This window comes from Cetorhinus maximus, chromosome 8 (genome assembly GCF_964194155.1).
Source record: "Cetorhinus maximus chromosome 8, sCetMax3.hap1.1, whole genome shotgun sequence".
Taxonomy (NCBI): Eukaryota; Metazoa; Chordata; class Chondrichthyes; order Lamniformes; family Cetorhinidae; genus Cetorhinus; species Cetorhinus maximus.
The window spans coordinates 107825572-107846733 of record NC_135886.1 but is presented as its reverse complement, the minus strand read 5'-3'; the positions used below and the strand labels follow the sequence as shown (position 1 = coordinate 107846733).

The 21162-nt window shown below is 46.3% G+C and overlaps 1 protein-coding gene across 1 annotated transcript in view; it reads right to left on the bottom strand.

The window, feature by feature from the left end:
- Positions 1-5169: 5169 nt before the first annotated feature.
- Positions 5170-21162, bottom strand: part of LOC144683864 (cysteine and histidine-rich domain-containing protein 1-like) — a 42806-nt gene continuing 26813 nt past the window's right edge. The window contains exons 7-11 of the mRNA XM_078547376.1: positions 20952-21022; positions 11969-12074; positions 9129-9248; positions 7366-7428; positions 5170-5695 (exon numbers count right to left, since the gene is read on the bottom strand). Coding sequence (XP_078403502.1) covers positions 5411-5695; positions 7366-7428; positions 9129-9248; positions 11969-12074; positions 20952-21022 — 645 coding nt within the window. The 3' untranslated portion in view covers positions 5170-5410. The remainder of the gene's footprint in view (positions 5696-7365; positions 7429-9128; positions 9249-11968; positions 12075-20951; positions 21023-21162) is intronic.

Below are 21162 nucleotides of genomic sequence, written 5' to 3'. Positions count from 1 at the left end.
CATGTATCATTGCAGTGCCCACCAGTGTCTACCAGCTTGAAGGTAGCCCATGAACATTGTATTATCCCTTCCAGAGTCACCTGCAACTAAAGGTTGGAGCATCCCATTCCATGTGCTTCCTAGATCTGTAGATGCTGATGTTTGCCAGGCCCTGCAGCAAACCAATCAGGAGGTCCTCTGATCTGATCAGGATCCCGCTCTGTACACTAGTTGACCAAGGATAAAAATTGTGGAGGGCAGTACAAGAAGAGTTTTAAGATCAGCACCTTCAAAAAGTAGAAGGGGAGCTGCAACCTTCAGTACTTTGCTTACATGGGAAAAACGGGGTTTTTTTTACTGCTAATTAACTAAGTATCAGGAAGGCCAAAGATACCGTCTTCTGTTCCTGTCACAAACTTTATTCCTTAGCCATCATCATTCTACTTGGCAACTGTCTAAGGTTGAATCAGCCTTTTTGCAACCTTGGTGTTATATTTAACCTCAAGATAAGTGTTCTACCATGTATCCACACCATCACTAACAGAGCCTATTTTCACCTCCATAACATCACTCGACTCCACTGTTTCCTCAGCTCAATGCTTAAACCCTCATCCATGGCTTTCTTGAGGAAAAACCATATTGGCGAAAAAGGCAATAACACCATCCTGACTTGGAACTATATCACTGGTCCTTCACTGTCACTGGGCCAGAATCCTGGAACTCCCTTCCTAACAGCACTGTGGGTGTCCCTGCACCATATGGACTGCAGCGGTTAAGACTTTTCATCTCTTTCTTTCAAATCTGTTATGGGACGTGGGCGTCACTGGCTAGGCCAGCATTTTTATTGCCCATCCCTAATTGCCCTTGAGAAAGTGGTGGTGAGCTGCCTTCTTGAATTGCTGCAGTCCATGTGGTGTAGGTACACCCACAATGCTGTTAGGGAGGGAGTTCCAGGTTTTTGACCCGGTGACAGTGAAGGACCAGTGATATAGTTCCAAGCCAAGATGATGTGTGGCTTGAAGGGCAACTTGCAGGCGATGCTGTTCCCACACATCTGCTGCCCTTGTCCTTCTAGGTGATAGAAGTCACGGGTTTGGAAGGTGCTGTCAAAGGAGCCTTTGTGAGCTGCTGCAATGCATCTTGTAGATAAACACTGCTGCCACTGTGCATCAGTGGTGGAAGGACTGGATATTGGAAGTGGTGAATGGGGTGCTAATCAAGTGGGCTGCTTTTTCCTGGATGGTGTCGAGTTTCTTGAGTGTTGATGGAGCTGCACTCATCCATCACACTCCTGACTTGTGCCTTGTAGATGGTGGACAGGTTTTGGGGAGACAGGAAATAAGTTACTCACTGCAGCAATTTATGTACAGTACAATTTGATAACTTAAGCCTTATTAATTACAGAAATGTGCCAACAAGGTGATGTCTAACACCTTTGGTAGCTCTGGAGTTGACTATTCTAAAACATTCCTGGCTAGCCTCCCTAGTTCCACCCTCTGTAAACTTGAGGTTATCCAAACTCCATTGCCTGTTTCCTAACTGGCACCAAGTCTTGCTCTCCCACCTCCTCTTGCTTGCTGACCCACATTGGCACCCAGTTATGCAATGCTTCCATTTTCAATTTCTCACCCTTGTTTTTAAATCCATCCATGGCCTCGCCCCTCCAGCCTTACAGCTGCTCAAGATCTCTGCACTCTGCCAATTCTGACCTTTTGAGCATCCCTAACTTCAACTGCTCCACTGTATGGTCTATACCTTCAGCTGCCAAGGGGCTAAGCTGTGGAATTCTCTTCCTAAAGCACTACACCTCTCTGCCTCACTTTCCTCCTTAATCATGCTCTTTTAACCCCACCTCGTTGACCAAGCTTTTGCTCATCTGGCCCAATACCTCCTAATGTGGCTCACTGTCAAATTTTGTTTGATAATGCTTGTAAAGTACCATTGGACATTTCATTACATTAAAGGCACTATATAAATGTGAGTTGTTATTGTTGCAAATTACATGTGTCTCAAGTGTAAACTGGATTTGAAATTTATTTGAAACCACAACACCACGCAACACCCTAAGTCCCCAGTGATTGCCAGAACAGATCTCCAAATAGAATCTTCAAATGGTTACAGCACACAAGGAAACCATTTGATCCATTGGGTGGAATGATCCCAGAATTGTACTAAATGGGTGTGAAAAACGATATTTTACCCACTGGCCGCAATGGTGGGTTTTCACCCATATAGTCCACTTCCCACTTCATTAATTATGCAGCCCCAGGAAACACGCCGTCTCGCTGGCGGGCTGAATCACCTGCCATGCTGTTAACCAAACCGTTTCCTCACTCCGAGTGCCATATCTAAACTGCAGCCATGTACACAGGTCTCAATGCTTGCAGCCCAGCACTGCTCCAGACATGGCCCTGAAAGCCAAGAGTTCAGTTACCTGTCACTGGAATGCCTTTTGGAGGCCCGCCATGATGTCCTCCACCCCCAACTCTGGCCGCAGGATGTCCGGCAATCTCACCACTCCAGCTTGGGAGGCGGTGGCAGTGGTGGTCAGTGCCAACGCTGCACAGAAGAGGTTAGTCATCCAGTGCTGAAGACGAATGAATGACCTCATCCGTTGTGGTGCAGGACTGGCTGAGAAAGGGTTAATAATCCTATCAGATCCTGGGCTTTATAAATACAAAAATGATGATGTTATGATAATCCTGTTTAAACACTGGCTCAGCCTCAACTGGAGTATTTTGTCCAGTTCTGGGCACCAAGCTTTAGGAAGGATGTGAAGGCATTAGAGAGGATGCAGAAAAGAAAAATGGCTCCAGGGATGAAGAATTTCAGCTATGTGAAAAGAGTGGAGAATCTGGGGCTGTTCTCCTCGGAAAAAAGATTGTGGAGTGATAGATAGATTGTTCGAGGTGTTCAAAATCATGAGTGGTCTGGACAGAGTAGATAGGGAGAAAATGTTCCCATTGGCTGAAGAAACCAGGATCAGAGGACATGGATTTAAGGTGGTTGACAAAAGGAGCAACACCGACATGAAGAAAAATTTATTGATGCAGCGAGTGGTTAGAATCTGGAATGTACTGCCTGAGAGTTTGGTGGAGGCAGATTCAATCGAGACTTTCAAAAGAGATTTGGATAATTATCTGAAGTGAAAAAAATTACATGGCTATGAGGGAGTGCCTGGAGAGTGGGACTAGCCAAGTTGCTCTTGCAGAGAATCAGAACAGACACAATGGGCGGAATTTTCTGCTCCCGTTGGTGGCGGGCATGTTTGGCAGCGTGAGCGAACAATATGACGAGGCCAAAAATCGGTTTTATGCCATCGTGAAACCAGGTTGCGATCATCCGCTCCACTTGTCAGCGGTGGGCCGCGTTTCCCACTGCCACACATCAGGAACCTAATTTCAATAGTTTCGCATCTCATTATAAGCCCTGCTTGCCGGAATCATCCCCCCACGCTGGATCATACTGGCACTCACACTGAGGTGTTCCACAACTGTACATAAGCGATGTGCACCTGGCAAGTTGCACTTCCCTTGGGACTTCGAGGTTTGTTGGCCCACCTTGCTTCGGGCAGCACTTGCAGTCATCAGCACCAGGCTTCACAGGCAGCACCACATCACTTTTGAGGGGACTCACGGGCAGGTCTCCACCTACCAGACCAGCTGTAAGGCGGGGATAGCTTTTCAATGGCTACAGGGCTGGGGTTTTCTTGGGGAAGGGAGAGAAATGGCTCCAGGCAAGAGAAGAGGCTGTACTGGGGAAGGAGGGTATCCCAGGGTGTGTGTGGGAACACATGTTGATCTGTGCAAGTGGCTTCAAGTTGGTGAGGGCTGAGGAGGTAATCTCCAGAGGAGATGAGGCCAGATGGAGATATGAGGGTGTGTGTGAGAGAGTGAGTGGTAATGTCCCTTGAGCTGAAAGTGAGTGAGATACCAGTGAATATGTGATGGCCTTGTGAGTCTGAGAGTTTAGAGTGATGCATTGGTTGACCTACCCTAATGGCACAGATGAGATAATTCATTTGTTTTCTGCAATGGATGGCCAACCACTTGTGTGCAGCGTTGGCACTAACCACCTCTGCATCACCTCCAAGCTGGAGTGGTGAGACTGATGGGCATCCTGTGGCCATAGTGGGAGTGGAGGACATCGCAGTGGGCCAGCACGGCATCCAGAATGCATCCCAGGGATGTGTCACTGAATCGGGGGTCGGAGGGTGGGGGGCTGCACTCTTCTTGGCTTTTGGGGCCATATCTGCACCGGAGCAGTCCTGCCCTGCAAGCATTGAGAACTGTGTGCACGGCTGCAGTTTAAATATGGCGCCTGGTGTGAGGAAGCAGTGAGGTAACGATGTGGCGGGCAAATCAGAAGCCGCCCACATCCCATAAACAAATTTTAAAAATCTTTACAAATTCACAAAGAACCCTGTTACGGTCAGACTTGGAGTGGGATGATAGAGAAGTCATTTTTACCCCTCTTTATCTGGCGGTAACAGGTCAAGTGACCTCCTTCGCTGCTGTATCACTCTATGATTCTTTGGACAGATAAGTGGCTATTTGAGTTCTTTGAGTGTGATGCCATGAGTCATGCAAAACTCTTAATTATCTAGATAATCAGCCCATATAATTGCTACTTAGTTCCTGCTTGTGAACACAAATTACATAAGAAAATTTGAGGCTAAGAATGAGCCAGTCAAAACTTGTCCCTCGATACTCCAGTTCATCCTCCCTACAACCACATTTTAAACTGCATTAATATCTTAGATTCTACTTCCTTACCTGTTAATTGTCCTTTAAACATAAACATTTCCTAATACATGTTTTGCATTTCTTTTTCACTAACTTCTATCCATGTCCTCATATTTTACTGGCCTGATTTAACATGAGATTATAATCTAGGTTTGCTATATCTATAAGCCTTTAATACATTTTAACCCCCTAACTTTCTCTCTGGACTGCGTGCTTAAAGCTTCTCTAGCCTTTCCTTGTACTTCACTCCCTTAGCAATTGAGCATGAACGCAAAAAGTCCTCACTCATTACAGCTCACAATTCTTTTCTAAGTCTACCTTTGAGCCATCAGGACAGTGAGAAATTTGGTAATAGTTATTTTGAGATACCCCGTACTTTAATGCCACCTATAATATACAAAAATGTAAAATGAGAACATTTTAATGTCAGACTGAACTCTGGAAATACTATCATCGAATGATCATTTATTTTCAATCTATGGTGTTTTACATTTTAATCTGCAGGTATTTGATGTGTCACACGATGGTCCACACTGCAAATTAAGTTCCAAAAATTCTTAAATATAAGTCAGTCACCATAAAGTAATCTATTAGACCTCATCAGATAAGTCAAATTGCACAATAGCAATCTTTCACTATTCATATTGTGAAGTCTTGAACACTGCTACCCGACATCAAATGAATTATCAATCAAATTCCTCATCGGTATCAGAAAGTCCTAAACTGTCATCAGATTCATCATCCTCTAGAGCGGGTGGTTCATCTCCCTCAAAGATTTCTTTTTTCTCCTGGGTTAAAGGTTTACTTTCTTTATCTTTCTCTTCTTTTCCATTCTTTTCTTTCTCTTCCTTCTTTTCAACTTTGTGAGGTGGCAGTTCAAGTTTGGCCCAGGTCACAGGATCCATTTTTTTAAGACTGATTTCCACTTTCGTTGGGCCCATATTGACAAAGCTTTTCTCTACATCAACGACCTGAGGAAGGAATTCATTTAAATCAGGATTACTCATTTTTGCCAAGGGCTACAATCCCAGTGACGGCCCTGCTCAGTGGATACCCTCAGGCCTGTTGCACCACAGAGTAATGCCAAGTGACATAGTGAAGATTTTTCTCAAAATGCACCAATTGCCAAAAGTTTTCTCATAAAAATATGGCTATTTTAGGAACCTTTACTTGCATTGTACAGCATGTGATAAGGGCACCCTCTATTGACCAGTTACAATTCAACACTGACCTAACTTAGTTTGTACTTGTATTAATCCATTTAGAAGAACTTTCCTGCATCAATTATTAATAGTGTTAGACAGCTATAATTTTTGCTATTTTTCTCAATTAACCCTTACATTGCTAGCATCTTTGTGTGTCCCTGGTTCAGACACATTATTAGGATTTCACACATACTGAAACAAATCCTAATTTAGTTGCAAAGACATCACGACACTAAAATGTACTCAACAACTGCAAATAAAATGTGTTGAAATCCTGCTTTGTACTATTAGTTACTGAGCTTTAATGTACTTAAAGTAGAAGACAGAGGAGTATCCTATAAGTAAAGGTGTAGGATCATTTTGAATTAATTTCTTCATTAAATTAGCAGAAGCAGCAAGAATTTTCATTTAAATAGCACGTTTAACATAAAAAATATCCCAAGGCACTCATAGAAGTGTAATTAGAAGGACAAAATTTGACACTGAGCCAAAAGAGCTATTAGGAGGTGTCATCAAAGGTTTGAACGAAAAAGAAGGCTCTTAAATGATGAGACTGCAGTCATTTAATTTTCATTGTTTTATAAACGAATGCATTTCCCAGTGTGTTGCTGATAGCAAATTGGCAGAGTGGGATGAGAACAATGAACAGGTAGAAGCCCAAGGTAAAATCAGCAGCCAGGAAAGAAGGTAAGGAGGGTGGATTCCAATACCACAAGTAGGATGCAGATAACCTAAGAACTAGCAAACACAGCATGTTCAGAGCACTAGATTGGCATGGGCATGCAGTTGACAGCAGTTCTAACAATACTCAAGAAGCTCATCACCATCCAGGACAAAACAGCCTGCTTGATTGGTACTCCATTCACCGCCTTAAACATTCACTCCCTCCACCTCTGATGTACAGTGGCAGCAGTGTTTACTGTTTACAAGACGCACTGCAACAGCTCATCAAGTCTCCTTCGACAGCACCTTCCAAACCCGCAACCTCTGTCACTGGGTCAAAACCCTGGAAATCCCTTCCTAACAGCATGGTTGGTGTACAAACACCACATGGACTGTAGCAATTCAAGACGGTGGCTCACCGCCATCTTCTCAAGGGCAATTAGGGATTGGCAACAAATGCTGGCCTAGCCAGCGATGCCCTCATCTCATGAAAGAATAAATTTTAAAAAATGCTGAGTGACTGGCCACCATGGAAGTGAGTCCTAAACACCTGCACTGTCCCAGATTCAATCCCCTGGCTTGTATTTATAGCTAATCTCAGCTAAGTACCAGTAGAGGTGCTACGACTGGCTGACACTGCTGTCTAGATTCAGATATAAAATATAGCCATTGCTGGGTAATGGGGAAGTATTGGCAGGACACATCCCAGTGAAACTTAACACCTTTTAGAGACAAGAGAGAAAACTGGAAAAAAAACCAGAAAGAATACTTACACCCCATAGATTTAATACTTTGTGAAAAATTTTATCCCGTTCAAACATGATGTGAATAGTCAACTGTAAAATACAAAGAACAAATCTTATAAATACTGTGGTCATCAATTTTCTCTTTCTAACTGCAACTATATTAGAGGTTTTAAATCCAATACAAGGAGATTTTGAATGTGCTTTGATGCATAACTTGTACTCAGGAAGTACTTGCCGAGATATCTACACCAAAGTGAGAGATGTGAAACATTTTCCCAATGGGAAAATGGGGCTTTGCATCACAACTAATTTAACTACAAAAGCAAAGTACTACGGTTGCTGGAAATCTAAAATAAAAACAGAAAATGCTGGAAACATTCAGCAGGTCTGGCAGCTTCCATGGAGGGAGAAGCTGAGATAATGTTTAATGTCTGTGACTTCAGCCTGGTACAAAACTACAATTTAAAAGTACCAAGGCAGTCCGGGTATGATAACCTTTATTATGCTTTTTACAATGCTAGAAGTGGAATGTTCCCATCCACTTTCATAACATTACAAGTTATAGCTGCTTGAGGATCAGAGATCTTTGTTTAAATCTAAGAAAAGGCTGGCTCAGGTCTGGTACCAAGAACTGACACAATCCTTAAATTATGGGCTGGATTTTACGGAGTGCAGTATTCCCCACCCCCTCCCCAACTGAAAAGTCAGCTGGGAGCACAACCACAAAAAAGCCAGTTTCCCTGCCGCCATTTTATGCATGGAGAGGCGTAATTGGCTCAGGGTGAGACTTCCCCGCACCCCCTTAACATCTGTGGAGGAAATTTCGCCTTAGAGAACTGCCGGCCAATCCGATTGACCAGCAGTTTGTAGTCCCAGCAGTGCCAGGTTCGAGCGGTGGTCACTGCTGGGACTACAGTAGGTCCCCAAAGAAGAGGAGGTATGGATTTTAGGTAAGTCCAGGGTATTGGCAGGGGCTGGCTGGCAGACCCCAGCTAGGGGTTGAGGGAAGTGGTGCTGGGTTTGACAGGCCAGGGAGGAGGGTTAAATGGGGGGTGTGGTATGACCTTGGGGAGTTATGCTTCCAGTGGGCACAGGGGATCCCTCAAAGGAGAGCCCCACCTTGCCTGACACCAGCTCACCCAGTAAAACCTGCCAGGGTACTTGCTTGGCATAGGCCTCCCCTGCCACAGGTAAAATGGTGGCGAGCATAGGATAAGGTACTTAAGTGGCCATTAATTGGCTGCTTAAGGGCCTCAATAGGCCCAAGGGTGAGCAGGCAGCCTGACCCCTCCACCATCCCCCCCCACCCAACCAATAAAGTGGTAAATAGGTCAGGGGTGGACAGGAAGGCAGCAGGCAGGCCACACACTGCATTTTATGAGCCCCCTGGCCTTCAAACATGCCGGGAGAGGCAGTAAAATCCAGCCCTATATCTCTGGTGAGACATGGCCACTTTACACACTGTTTCTCCGAGTTCCAAATAGGTGATGCACTGATGTAACCCAGGTTAAATCTGTCCTAAAGATCTACCTTCCATGGCCTTGAACTTACCAAGCATTAACTCATTGTTATCATTGCACATTCTCCAAAATAACTGGAGCTAAGCTTCTTAAAGCAGCATCCAATATTCACCAAAACCTCCTTTATGATGTATCTTTTATGGTTAAAAGCTTTCACTCAAGTTTCCCAAAAATAAATAAAAATTCTGATTTGTTCAGGATTCTTTGATTTTTCTGTCTATGTTTGTTAAAGGTTTTTAAATTCTGGGGTTTAAATGATGTTGCACTTACCATTGTACGGTTAGCATCTACATAGCTGAGCTCTGGGTTAGAGGTTTTTGCATAGATTGTGATGACCACAACGTTGCCAGTCTGGTGCCAGTCATGCCGGCAGCCAACCAGTTTTTTATCCTAAAACAGTAAGATAGGGGCATGGTAAGTATTAGTGTGTGAAAAATCCACATTTATGCCAACTGTTCAGTTCAGTTTCCGATTCAAGGAAATGGTTGTCTCAAATTCTTGAAGATACAACAAAGTAACTATCACACAGCTATGGCAATACGAGTATGTTCACTTTATACTGTATGATCCATGATTCAATATTGAGTTGAATTTCACGCACTAAACATTAATTCTGCTGGTGACATTTTGGGGATGAATTTTCCCAGGCAAGGGGAGGCAGGTTTGAGTGCATGCTGGAAGTTAAATTCTCTATAAGTGACACTTGTTCAGGATCATGACATCATCCTGCCCTCTTCCAGGTTTCATCAGGGTGGGATTGAAGGCGAGTGGGGAATCCCCCTCGATCTGTCAGGAAGCTAATTTTAAGATAGTTTAAAAGCCAATTAACTGTTTTAACTCTCAATTCTGGATTTCACAGTGAGGGGACCTGTTTCCCAACCTGTCAGCATTTTGCCAGGGTCAGTGAGGTGAATGCACAGGTGGACAAGTTTCTTTAGTGAAACTGGCAGGCTGGGAAGGCTTTGATTAGTGAAACTGAAGAGCTGCGGTCATGGTCAGGTGAGAGGCTGCTGTGCAAACTACTTCTTCACTGTGAGAGTGCAATCACTGCTTGACAGGTGATTGCCAACTTTTTGGGAGACACTTTGCCTCTCTAGTACTTCACTCATCTTCAGCTGCACCTCCCTGCTGCATGCCTTCAGCACTGCATTGGAGTAACTTATGCAGCCCCACCTTGCACCTCAAGAGAAGAAGCAACACCTCACTGCAGTATCTCAGATCCCTCAGCAGGACCTCCAGGTAAGAGTGAGAAACCCAGGGAGCAGCTTTCCCAGGTCTCCTATCCAATCCAATAGTTGCTGGAGCCCCAAAAATGCAAGTGCTGATGAGCCTTTGTAACCCATGCTGGGGTCCTCTTAATTAGAAATCCTTCCTTTGACAGAATGGGTGTGTCAACCCACCCACCCTCCCTGATTACCTGGGGAACCTGGAGGCAGGAGGCTAATGCTGTGGCTCTGGAAAATTCCGCTAATTAGTCAAATGGGTTGCTGACCCTCAGTTGGTCCTACCATTCTTGTCGGTACTAAGTCCAGAAAATTTCACCCCTGTATCCTAAAAATCTGACTACAGTAATTGTTTTAGTGGTTTGTAGAATTTGTGTGGAAACTGGAGAGAGAGTGGACAGAGTTAATTTTGCCGCCATATCACATTGCACCATCTCTCTGTTTGTTACTATTCAGTATGTATGGAAGGGGTGGTGAAGGGCTACCATGTGCACAAAACCCACAACTCATACTAACTAATGGACAGGCCAATATCCCAAGTCAAGCCTCTGCTGCTGAATTAATACAGATGGATTCCTGCAGGCTCAGTGTGAAATACACTACCTGGCACTGACTCACTGATATACTCACTGGATAACAGCCAGAAATGGGAACCTTGGGCTGAATAACATCCCCCCACTGCTCGGAAGCAAAGTCAGTGTGGAGCTGACATGCTCCACGCTGACCCGCCTAGCAGCCAAAAAGCGCTGTGGGGAGGCTAAACGAGGGCCAAGTGGGACTTCGCCTCTCACTGGGTGGGAAGTCCCAACCGCTGGAGCTGCCGGCGAGTCTGATTGGCCAGCAGCTCCATCAGTCCCGGCAGTGCCAAGAGCATGTCACTGGCCGCTGTCGGGACTGCAGGAGAAGCAGGAAGAAGGCCCATGGATCCCCGGAGCAGTTAAGTCTGGGTCTTGGGCAGGGAGGGTTTGGGTAAGTCAGGGAGGGGGTGAGTTTAAGGCCGTGGGTGGGTAGGAAGCAAGGGAGGGTTTGGTCTTAGGGGGCAAAGGGAAGCCTCCAAAGAGTGAAACCACCCCCTTTCATTCCTGCCCTTTGAAGAACTTTTTTTAAAAATTGGGCTACCCGCTCCTGCATAACTGCCCATGCCAAATATTTTACAGCGTGGGCAGCGTATAAGCAGGTTCCAATAGCTTGATAACCATTCTAATTGACCCTTGATTACTTATTTGAATATGGTGGACGGCTGCCGATTTTGGCACCTGCCCACCCTCTGTATTATGAGGGTGAGCTTGGGGGTTGGCGGGAAGGTGGTGGGGTGCATTTCCCCCACGCCCAAAACACACCCGGTGGAGGGGTACGTAAAATGCAGTCCCTTGTCTGATTTTTCCCTCCATTAGAACTGAAGTTGATTGTACTGCCTGCTGCCCTGGTGGAGATCAGATTAGCCAGCACACGCTGGGAATCACATCTAGATCCTTCCTAACCTGCATAGTTCAGTTTAACACGGGGGAGTGCACTTCCCAAATCCTTCCTATGTCACTTTCTGGCTCATCCCTCTTTTGGGAGCAAGTAGAATGGACATTTTCAGGGTTTTATGCACAACGAATTCTCCATCATAGGGAGCTGGAAGTAATTCCTGTAGTAATGTGATTATCTGTGATTATCTTTACAATATCCCTTTGGTTTAAATTATCTCTCATTTCATTATCTTTGAAACTCCTTTATCTCATGCTGGCATGTGGATATTAGATCAATAATAGGCTACTGTAAAAGTGTCCAGCAAACCAGATTCAAACTGCAGCTCTAAATTTGCCAAAACAGGATTTTATTTTTATCCGGACAGGCTCATTTTATCACAGCGGACAAGATAGGATCCCACGTGGCACTTACCACTTCTTTCTTGATCCAAAGATGCTTGCCTTTGGCACAGCCAGGCTGTTCAAGGAAATCTTCAAACTCTGTGGTCTTTATCTTGCAGCAACTCCAATACTTCATTCTATTATAAAATAAAAACAAAGAAAGAGAAATTATTTTTGGTCCATCAAGCCTGCTCCTCTCTCAGTTTGACATTTAATCTCCTGAGATAAAAGGCTCAGCAAATTTACTCCCTGCCCTGAAAGTTTAAATCAGGCAAAACTCCAAAATGTCTGTTACATCCTGCATTGTATTGAACAGTTGCATTCCTTTCAAAACATTTCTATTCTTCACATTTGTCTCTCAATCTCATTACTAAACAGTTATTCATCCAATTACTGAAAGATTTTGAGGAGCACTGTAGTGGCCTAAAAGTCTCCACAATATTTTTCCAAAGTCTGAAGCCTCTTCTAAGTTTCTTTTACTACAAAACAACAGACAGCTTGTTTTAACTGAAGAATTCAAAGGGCTGAATCTTACCTATTTCGGGCGGGCTGGGCGGGCGCAGAGCCCATCGCCGCCCGTGATTGGCTGCACGCCACTGTTTTACATGAGCGAGCCAATTAAGGCCCGCCCAGCGTAATGCACATTCCGTAGCGCTCAGGAGGTGTCAGCTGTGGCTCAGTTCATAGCACCCTCGCCTTTGAATCAGAGGGTTGTGGGTTCATGTCCCACTCCCGGAAAAACCAAGAACTGTGATTGTACTCGAAAGAAGTTGCAATCTGTGACTGTTGGTAACTCGAAAGAGTTTCCGTAGCGCTCAGCGCTACCTGTGCGGGCAGGGGGTGGAGGGAGAGTCAGGGCCTGTGCTCTTTCACGCATGTGCACCGAAAGAGCGCAGGAATCTCCCTGAGGCACGGAGCTGCCTCAGGGAGATTAAATTCATAATGAAACTTTTGAATAAAGGAAGTTAAAATTTATTTAAACATGTCCCATCATGTGACAGTGTCACATGAGCTGGGACATGTTTGTGAATTGTGCAAAATTTAACTATTTTATTACCCCTTCAGGAAATCTCATTCCACCCGTGGATGAGGTTTCCTGAAAAACACAAAGGCCACTTGGGCTCTTTGCCTACCCGCCAACCTTAAGGTTGGATGGGAAATGTGATTAATTACTTTCATTGCTTTTTTAATGGCCTTAATAGGCCGTTGACAGTTCAGCGGGCGCGCAGCCAAACGAAATATCGAAATAACGTGCGATGACATCGGGACACATGCCCGACGTCATCGTGCGTCATTTTACGCATCGGTGTGTCGGGCCCACCCTTGCATGCCAACAGCAATATTCCGGCCAAATATATAAATTGTCTTTCAATTTCCTTTCCATAGCTTTCCATGCTCTATTCCGAAGTGCAATGCTGTCCTGTGACTAACTGATAGCAGGTCTGTGAGAGTAGCTGACACTGTCTGCCCCTCCCTGCTGTTACTGACTCCATGTTCTCTGCCTCCATCGTTGCACTGACTGTCTCTCTGGTGTTAACTCCCTCTCTCCTTGCAGTATTTCCCTTGTGTTCCACCCTTTCTGCCAGCAGTGATGCTCTCCCAGATGTTCCATCCTTATAAAGATTTTCACTCTGATGCCCCTTCCCTCACCAATTCTCTGCAGTATCCAGTCTTTTATTCTTTGATAGGAGGTGAGTATTGCCCTTGAGAAGTTGGTGGCGAGCTGCCTTCCTGAGCCACTGCAGTTCATCTGGTGTAGGTGCTATTAGGGAGGGAGTTGCAGGATTTTGAACCAATGACAGTGAGGGAGCAGTGATATAGTTCCAAGTCAGGATGGTGTGTGGCTTGGAGGGGAACTTGCAGGTGGTGATGTTCCCATGTGTCTGCTGCCCTTATCCTTTTTGGTGGTACCGGTCACCAGTTTGGAAGATGCTGTCGAAGGAGACTTGGCGAGTTGCTGCAGTGTATCTTGTAGATGACACACACTGCTGCCACTGAGCATCGGTGGTGCAGGGGTCAATATTTAAGGTGGTGGATGGAGTGCCAATCAAGTGAGCTGTTTTGTCCTGGATGGTGTCAAACTTCTTGAGTGTTATTAGATCTGCATTCATCCAAGCAAGTAAAGAGTATTCCATCACACTCCTGAATTTAATTTTTTAATTTTTTTCTCTTATGGGATGTGGGCTCCGCTGGCTGGGCCACCATTTGTTGCCCAGCCCTAACTGATCTTAAAAAGGTGGTGGTGAGTTGCCTTCTTGAACCGCTACAGTCTATGTGGTGTAGGTACACCCACAGTACTCCTAGGAAGGGAGTTCCAGGATTTTGACCCAGCAACAGTGAAGGAACGGTGATACAGTTCCAAGTCAGGATGGTGATTGGCTTCGAAAGGAACTTGAAGGTGCTGGTGTTCCCTTGCATCTGCTGCTTTTGTCCTTCTGGTTGGTAGAGGTCACGGGTTTGGAAGGTGCTGTCGAAGGAGGCTAGATGAGCTGCTGCAGTGCATCTTGTCGGTGTTACATACTCTTGCCACTGTGCACTGGTGGTGAGGGGAGTGAATATTTAAGGTGGTCGATGGGGTGCCAATGAAACGAGCTGCTTTGTCCTGGATGGTTTTGAGCTTCTTGAGTGTTGTTGGAGCTGCAGTCATCCAGGCAAGTGGGGAGTATTCCATCACACTCCTGACTTGTGCCTTGTAGATGGTGGACAGATTTTGGGGAGTCAAGAGGTGAGCTGTCCACATCCTTCTGCATATGGACATACTATCTGAGGAGTCACAGAATGTACTGAACACTGAATACTGGTCCTTCCTTCTCTTCTTGCAGTGAATCACCCCAATATTCATCCTTATTTTCATACAGTGACTCTCTTCAATAGTCCCTTCCTCCATTCCTATTCAGAAGCGCTTGCCCAGGTCATCACCTTCTACAATACCATGACAAAGTTGTCACCTCCTAGTGCTCTGATACACTGTGCTACCATGTCACCTGTTGTGGCCATTTTAAGTAGTGAGATTTATGGATAAATGTGATGATACCATTTCCCTGGTATTGAACTGCACCCTGGAGGAATGTTGTAGTCCTGGGGGTGGAGCTCCAGCTCACAGCAGGTTTCATGGCAAGTGGGACCAGAAAATCTGGCAAGAGGCCAAAAATCAGAAACCTGCCGGCGGGAAGACAGGAATTTTCCCCTCACCATTTTCATGGCGGGCTGATGGCAGGTTGGGTTTCCCACTGATCCATGGCGCCAACCCCATTTGCATGCATTACCACCTCTTGAATGCTCATTAAGTACGCTGCTCGCCGGAATCATGTGGCCCCTCCCAAAATAGCTCCACGTCAGTGGGAAATTAGACCGGTCTGAAACATGTTTGTATATAAGTGGCATGCAGCTGGTGACTCTTATTTCCCTTGTGAATTTGAGGTGAGTGCAACACTGAAAGCCCATCTCCAGCAGCGGGAGGGGTGAGGTCCACAGTGGGCATTCGGGCATCTACAGTTAAGGGTTCAGCTGAGAGGGTTGGAATATTGACCACAATAACTATCGGATCTAGGATTTTTGGGGGAGACATCTCTATCTGCACACCGTGGAGTTCCAGGAAGATTGGAGAGTCAGTGACAGTCATGGAGTGAGCGCCGAAGCTGGTCTCAAAGTAGTATCCGAGCACCACCATTTTGTCCAGTGGAAGTTATAATGCAGTCAAGAATCGAAACTGGGAAAGAATCTGGTCGGGAGGGGTTGGAGTCAGCATGGGAGGAGCCCAGGGCTGCACTAGGGACAGCCGCAACATGCTTGCATTAAAAACAGTGAAATGAAGTCAGAGCTGAGGTAAAAGTTGAAGATCTTCTTGAGAAGGTTCCATTGGAGCCACTGCCATTCATAGCGCTTTAAAGATAGACTGCAGGAGTCATTCGCCTCGCAAAATAGTCACTCCATTTCAATATTAACATACAGGAATGTGAAAATTGGAAATGCAGACAACCGTTAAGGAGACACAGCTGCTGCATTTATGGCAGATCATCAATGAAAGCCTCTAACGTGATTTCTCCAACTGGCATGCACAATGGGCCAAAGAGCATCCAGTCATAACTCATGCGCAACTAATATTTAATCAGTATGCCATTTCTGAGATTGGAGGAGTGTGTTTGGTAAGGTGGCACATGTCATTAAGACGTCCAAACCTTTTCCAAACTCCATGCAATTCAGATGTTAAGTGTCAGGGTTGGCATCTTGGTCACCTCGCTCTGTGAGTTTGTGCCTTAGCTACGAGGCTGTATCAGCGACAAGGTTAGTAGCCCAGACACAGCTCAATGCCATGATAGTGGCATATTGTTTGCGGCTGGGAGCTTGACTAACTTTCCTCATGATTCATTACTCTATTATATCCATCATTCCAGACAGGAGGAGGATCCTGGGCTCAATGCTGCCTTCTTGATGGTGCTCATGGAATGGAGGAGGAGTAGATGGGCCTGGCACCACCGAGTGCAGCTTCGGGAGGAGGCCTCACCTGAGGTTTAGGGTCCGGGGAGCCCCAGCAATAAGCAGAGGATGAGACCCGTACCACGAAGGCAACTCGCTCAACCAAGACAATGCCGCACATGTCTGCGTTTGTCCAGACAGGTAGTGGATCTGATTCTGCGGGAGGATCTAATGCCCCATGGACTGGGAGGACATCCTCTGCCTGTGGCCCTGAAGATCACCGACACACTCAATTTCTTTGCCGGCGGATAGCTCCAGGGATCCATATGGGACCTGTGTGGGCATCTCTCAGGCTGCCACACATAAATTCATTAAGAAGGTGAAGATGCCCTACAAAGGCTCATCATTATGTGAGGTTCACAGTTGATGAAGTTAGCCAGGCTGCTAGACGTAATGATTTTGCAGCTATCTCAGGCTTCCCTAGAGTGCAGGGTGAGGTGGTGGCATTGTGGTATTGTCACTGAACTGGTATTCTAGAGTAATGCAGATGGTGAAATTTGAATTCAATAAAAATCTGGAATTGAAAGTCTGATGATGACCACAAAATCATTGCCGATTGTCCTAATAACCCCTCTGGTTCACTAATGCCCTTTAGGGAAGGAAATCTGCCGTCCTTATCTGGTCTGGCCTACGTGTGACTCCAGACCCATAGCAATGTGGTTGACTCTTAAATATTGTTCATCAACCACAAAGGATCAACTGGCGTATGATCATCGGAAGCACATAATGTATGTCTGTGCCAGTTACCCCGGGAGTTACACTGACTCATATATCCTGACCCACTCACATATTCGAGGTGCCTCACATATTCAAAGGGCCTCAGCCAGTACAGGGATGGCTGCTTGGGGATAAGGGGTAACTGCTCAAACGATGGCGCATGACACCTGTGCATCAGCCTCAGAGTGTCTCGGAGGAGAGTTTCAATGAAGCGCATAGCTCCACACGATCCATAATCAAACAGACCACTGGCATCCTGAAGATATGCTTCTGATGTGTGGACCGCTCAGGTGGGGCTCTACAGTACACTCCAGATAGGGTCTCCTGCATAGTAGCGGTCTGTTGCGCCCTTCACAACCTGGCACTTCAAAGGGAGAAATGGAGGAGGCTGAGAGCGCCGCAAACGATGAAGATCAGGAGGGACAGGAACCTAAAGAGGGAGATGAGGTTCCGCTTCCACATGATGAGGCCATGGAAGAAGCATATCGTGGAAGACATGCACATGACACATTAATAGCCACAAGATTTCAGGAGAAGTAAGGTGCAGGCAATGGGAGACAGCCACATTCCTCCTGTCCCTTATTGCCATTCCATTGCTCAGAAAGGGATTTAAAGCCAGTCACATCGACAGCAGGTTCTACATTACTTCATGATTCACCAGGCCATGATCTCTGGAAAGGTCAGTGGTGAACCCTGTATCCATGTGCTCTACGGAGTGAAATTCGACACACCAGCGCAAACGTTGTGTCAAAGAACTTGATGCAGTCATGGCCACCTTAATGAGAAACTACAGCGGACAGTGAGACGAGTGCATGGTTGGAGCTATCATCATCTCTTCAGGTCTTATGCTTTGGCACTGCCACTTAGGAGGCACAACGGCACCTATCCCTTCAGTTGCTGAGCAGCTCTCACACAATGTTGTCTCACAAACAATTTCATTCTTCAATTTCATTCAGCATTCACTCCCAATAAAGATTTTGACACATCTCCCTGACATCACACAATGGTCTAGTACCTATCTTGACTGAGGTTCACACCACATGAATATGATGCTCACAAAGGGAGGTGGGCTCACCCTCACAATAAGAGGGCACATATATGAATACGCACGATGCCTTCAAATAAACAAACCATTCTCAGTGAAATCAAATGTATTTACAAAAGTGCATCATTTTTACAGTGATGAGCACCTGTGACCCAGAAGTGATGTTAATATTTCTTAATTTTCCTAACCCGACAGCTATGTCTGGGTGCACCCCCAACATCCGCAGCAGAAGTGGAGGCAGCCTGTTAACTGCTACACCCTGCTGTCTATGATGGCCTCAGCGGTTGTCCTCTGGTGGCCCGAGGCCTTGAGGTCCCTGGCCTGATAAGGGTCTTGTGCCCAGAGGCAGATGCAGCCTCCCAGCCCTGACCAGCTGAAGTAGATGGGGTCACAGGCAGAGAGGATTGTAAGCAGCTGGACTCCCTTGGAGTGTCCTGTGCGGAGGCTCCAGTGGTGTCCGGCTGATGCTCTTCTTCCCTGTAGGTACCTGAGGGCCCCACCCTGACTCCATGAGGAGAAGGGGCACTTGGAGGAAGTGCCCTGCCCCCGCCCTTGCCTAGCCACTGATGGATCCCACTAATGCCTATAGCGATGGAGTGCAAGTCCAAGCGCAAATCTGGCAAAACCTGCTGGACCAAGGTCTCCAAGGCGGTTGCCACCCTTCCCAAAATGACCTTGAGGCGTTTGCATGTTGGAGCCACAACATCAGACAGAATGCAGAGGGACTCCTCCATCCTTCCCTCTCGCCTGCTGGGTGACTCTCACATCTCTGCCTGGCGTCCTGCTGCCTGTTGCTGCATTTCCAGCATTGTGTCGGTGGTCACTTGCAGAGGCTCAGCATCTGAGTCAGATTCAGCGGGTGTCTGATCTCCAGCAGTCTTCCGAGTTCCAGAGTCCTGGGCCGTCATTGCTTCCGACTGCTATGGAGATGTGTCAGCGAGGTGTTCTCCAGAAAGTGACCCTGAGCCTAACCTAGCAGGTGAACACAGTGATGGGTCTTCTTTGGTTGTTCCTCAGCTTCATCCTCTGTGTGGTCTGGGGGCTGGGGTTTATGTTTGCCCTCCTCCTCTGCCTGAACCTGCTGATGCCTGTAAGAGAGAGAAGGCAGATTTAGTTCATGAGCAGGCACAATACAAGATTGCATGTCACTCACTATGAATGTCAGGAGGTGATCAACTCATGGAGGTCTCATCTATGCAAGGTTGCAGGGAGAATCCAATCCCACCTTCTCCACAGGCGCGATCCCTGTCCTCCCCAGCCAGCTCAGCGGCATCCTCCTCGAATTTAGTGAGCTCCTTTATGTCGGCTGTCCCTCCTCCGGTCTGGGATCTTTCCCTCCTGTTGTGGGCCAGTTTGGCCTGCATGAAGACGAATGGAAGAAATGTGATCAGAAGGGATGGAGCAGTGGTTGGGAAACATGCATGCCTCCTGTGTGTGTTAAGCCAGAAAGGGCTGAGGATAGAGTGTGAGCAGCATGAGAGATGAGTTGGAGGTGATGTGAGACAATTAGTGGTGATGTGTGTCCTCCGCTAATGTTACGTGCGATCCCTGAAGAGAGTAACCCTTTGAGTGCATTATGTCATTATGGGAGTGTGAGATTGGAGTGAGCTGAAGGTTAACTTATCCTGGTGGAGCGGATGAGATCATTCATCCTCTTCTTGCGCTGGATGGCACTGAGGGGGCGGTTGCCAGTAGCGCTGACCTAACTTGCTATGGCCTCCAAGGCCAGAAAGGTGAGGCTGGTGTGCCTCCTGGAGCCCATCCTTCAGGTAAAGCACATCCCGTGTTGGTGTACTCCTCGTACCAATGCCTCGAGGGAGTCAGGGCTAAACTTTGGAGCAGCCTCCTTCTTCTTCTGGTGCGCCGACATCCCTACAGGTCTCCTGCAAGACAGCTGAGCTGGAGAGAGTGGAATGTGTGTGCTCGGGTGGCATTTAAACAAGGCACCTGGATCTTCAAAGCCATTAGATAATGGCGGGGCAGACAAATCAGTTGCCAACCCGCCATGTGATTCGGAGAGATACTCATTTGTTCATAATTAATTGGCTTCTGAGTGCATAATCGGGCGTGATTCCCCACCATTCTGATAGCGGGAAACACGGCGCGGAACCCCACCGCCACAGCACTTAGTTTCAAAAATGGAAAATTTCGCCCCTAATTCCCCAACTCACACTACCTTCAGGTGCAACTGAATTCTGGGAATGATAAATTTACCCATTAGCCTTTGTTTATGCTTTTTACTCGTAGTTTTCAATATTATAGTTCGGAATTTTTTCTGCCAGACATTGACATACCTGCAAAAATACACAAGTGGGAACATATTAGAGAAAAAATAGGGGAAGGGATGGGAGATCCCAATGGCTCAGTAGGTAATTACACCACATAGTAGCAATCCACATGGATCAGGAAGATCCCAAGTTCTAACCAGAGCCTTTACTGAGTTAGTCAATCTCAGTTGAGATGGATGGATGGGCAGTACAATTGGCCTTCATGTTCCTGGGCTGGGGGGGTGAAAATCAGCAAAAGCTCTCACTTCTGATTGCTATCCATCGACTTCTGCTGTCAAATGAATATGTGGGCATTGGGAAAGAATGGGATTAGCCCTGGCTGTGATGCCCTCCACAGTCAAATAATCTGATAGCATTTACTGTCTTACACATCAAGAATAGCCATTCAGGCAAGATATTGGAGGACTGATAATGCCCATAGAAATGTAACCCGGTAAACTTTAATGACGTAATTGGATGAGTTGTATGTTATTGTTTTAAAAACTTACCCTTCATGGAAGATGGGTATTCCAGGATGAAAGCTGCATGTCTCCAGATTGCTCTCTGCCCCATGAAATGTCTGTCAGGGAAAAATAAAATATGAGTACCAATGGAAGCACCTGATAAAGTTATGGGAATGTGGCTTGTCCTGGATCTTTCCTTGTGTTGGTATTTCAATGACCCATAATAGGCAGGCCTCAAGCTCCGCTATCTCATCCT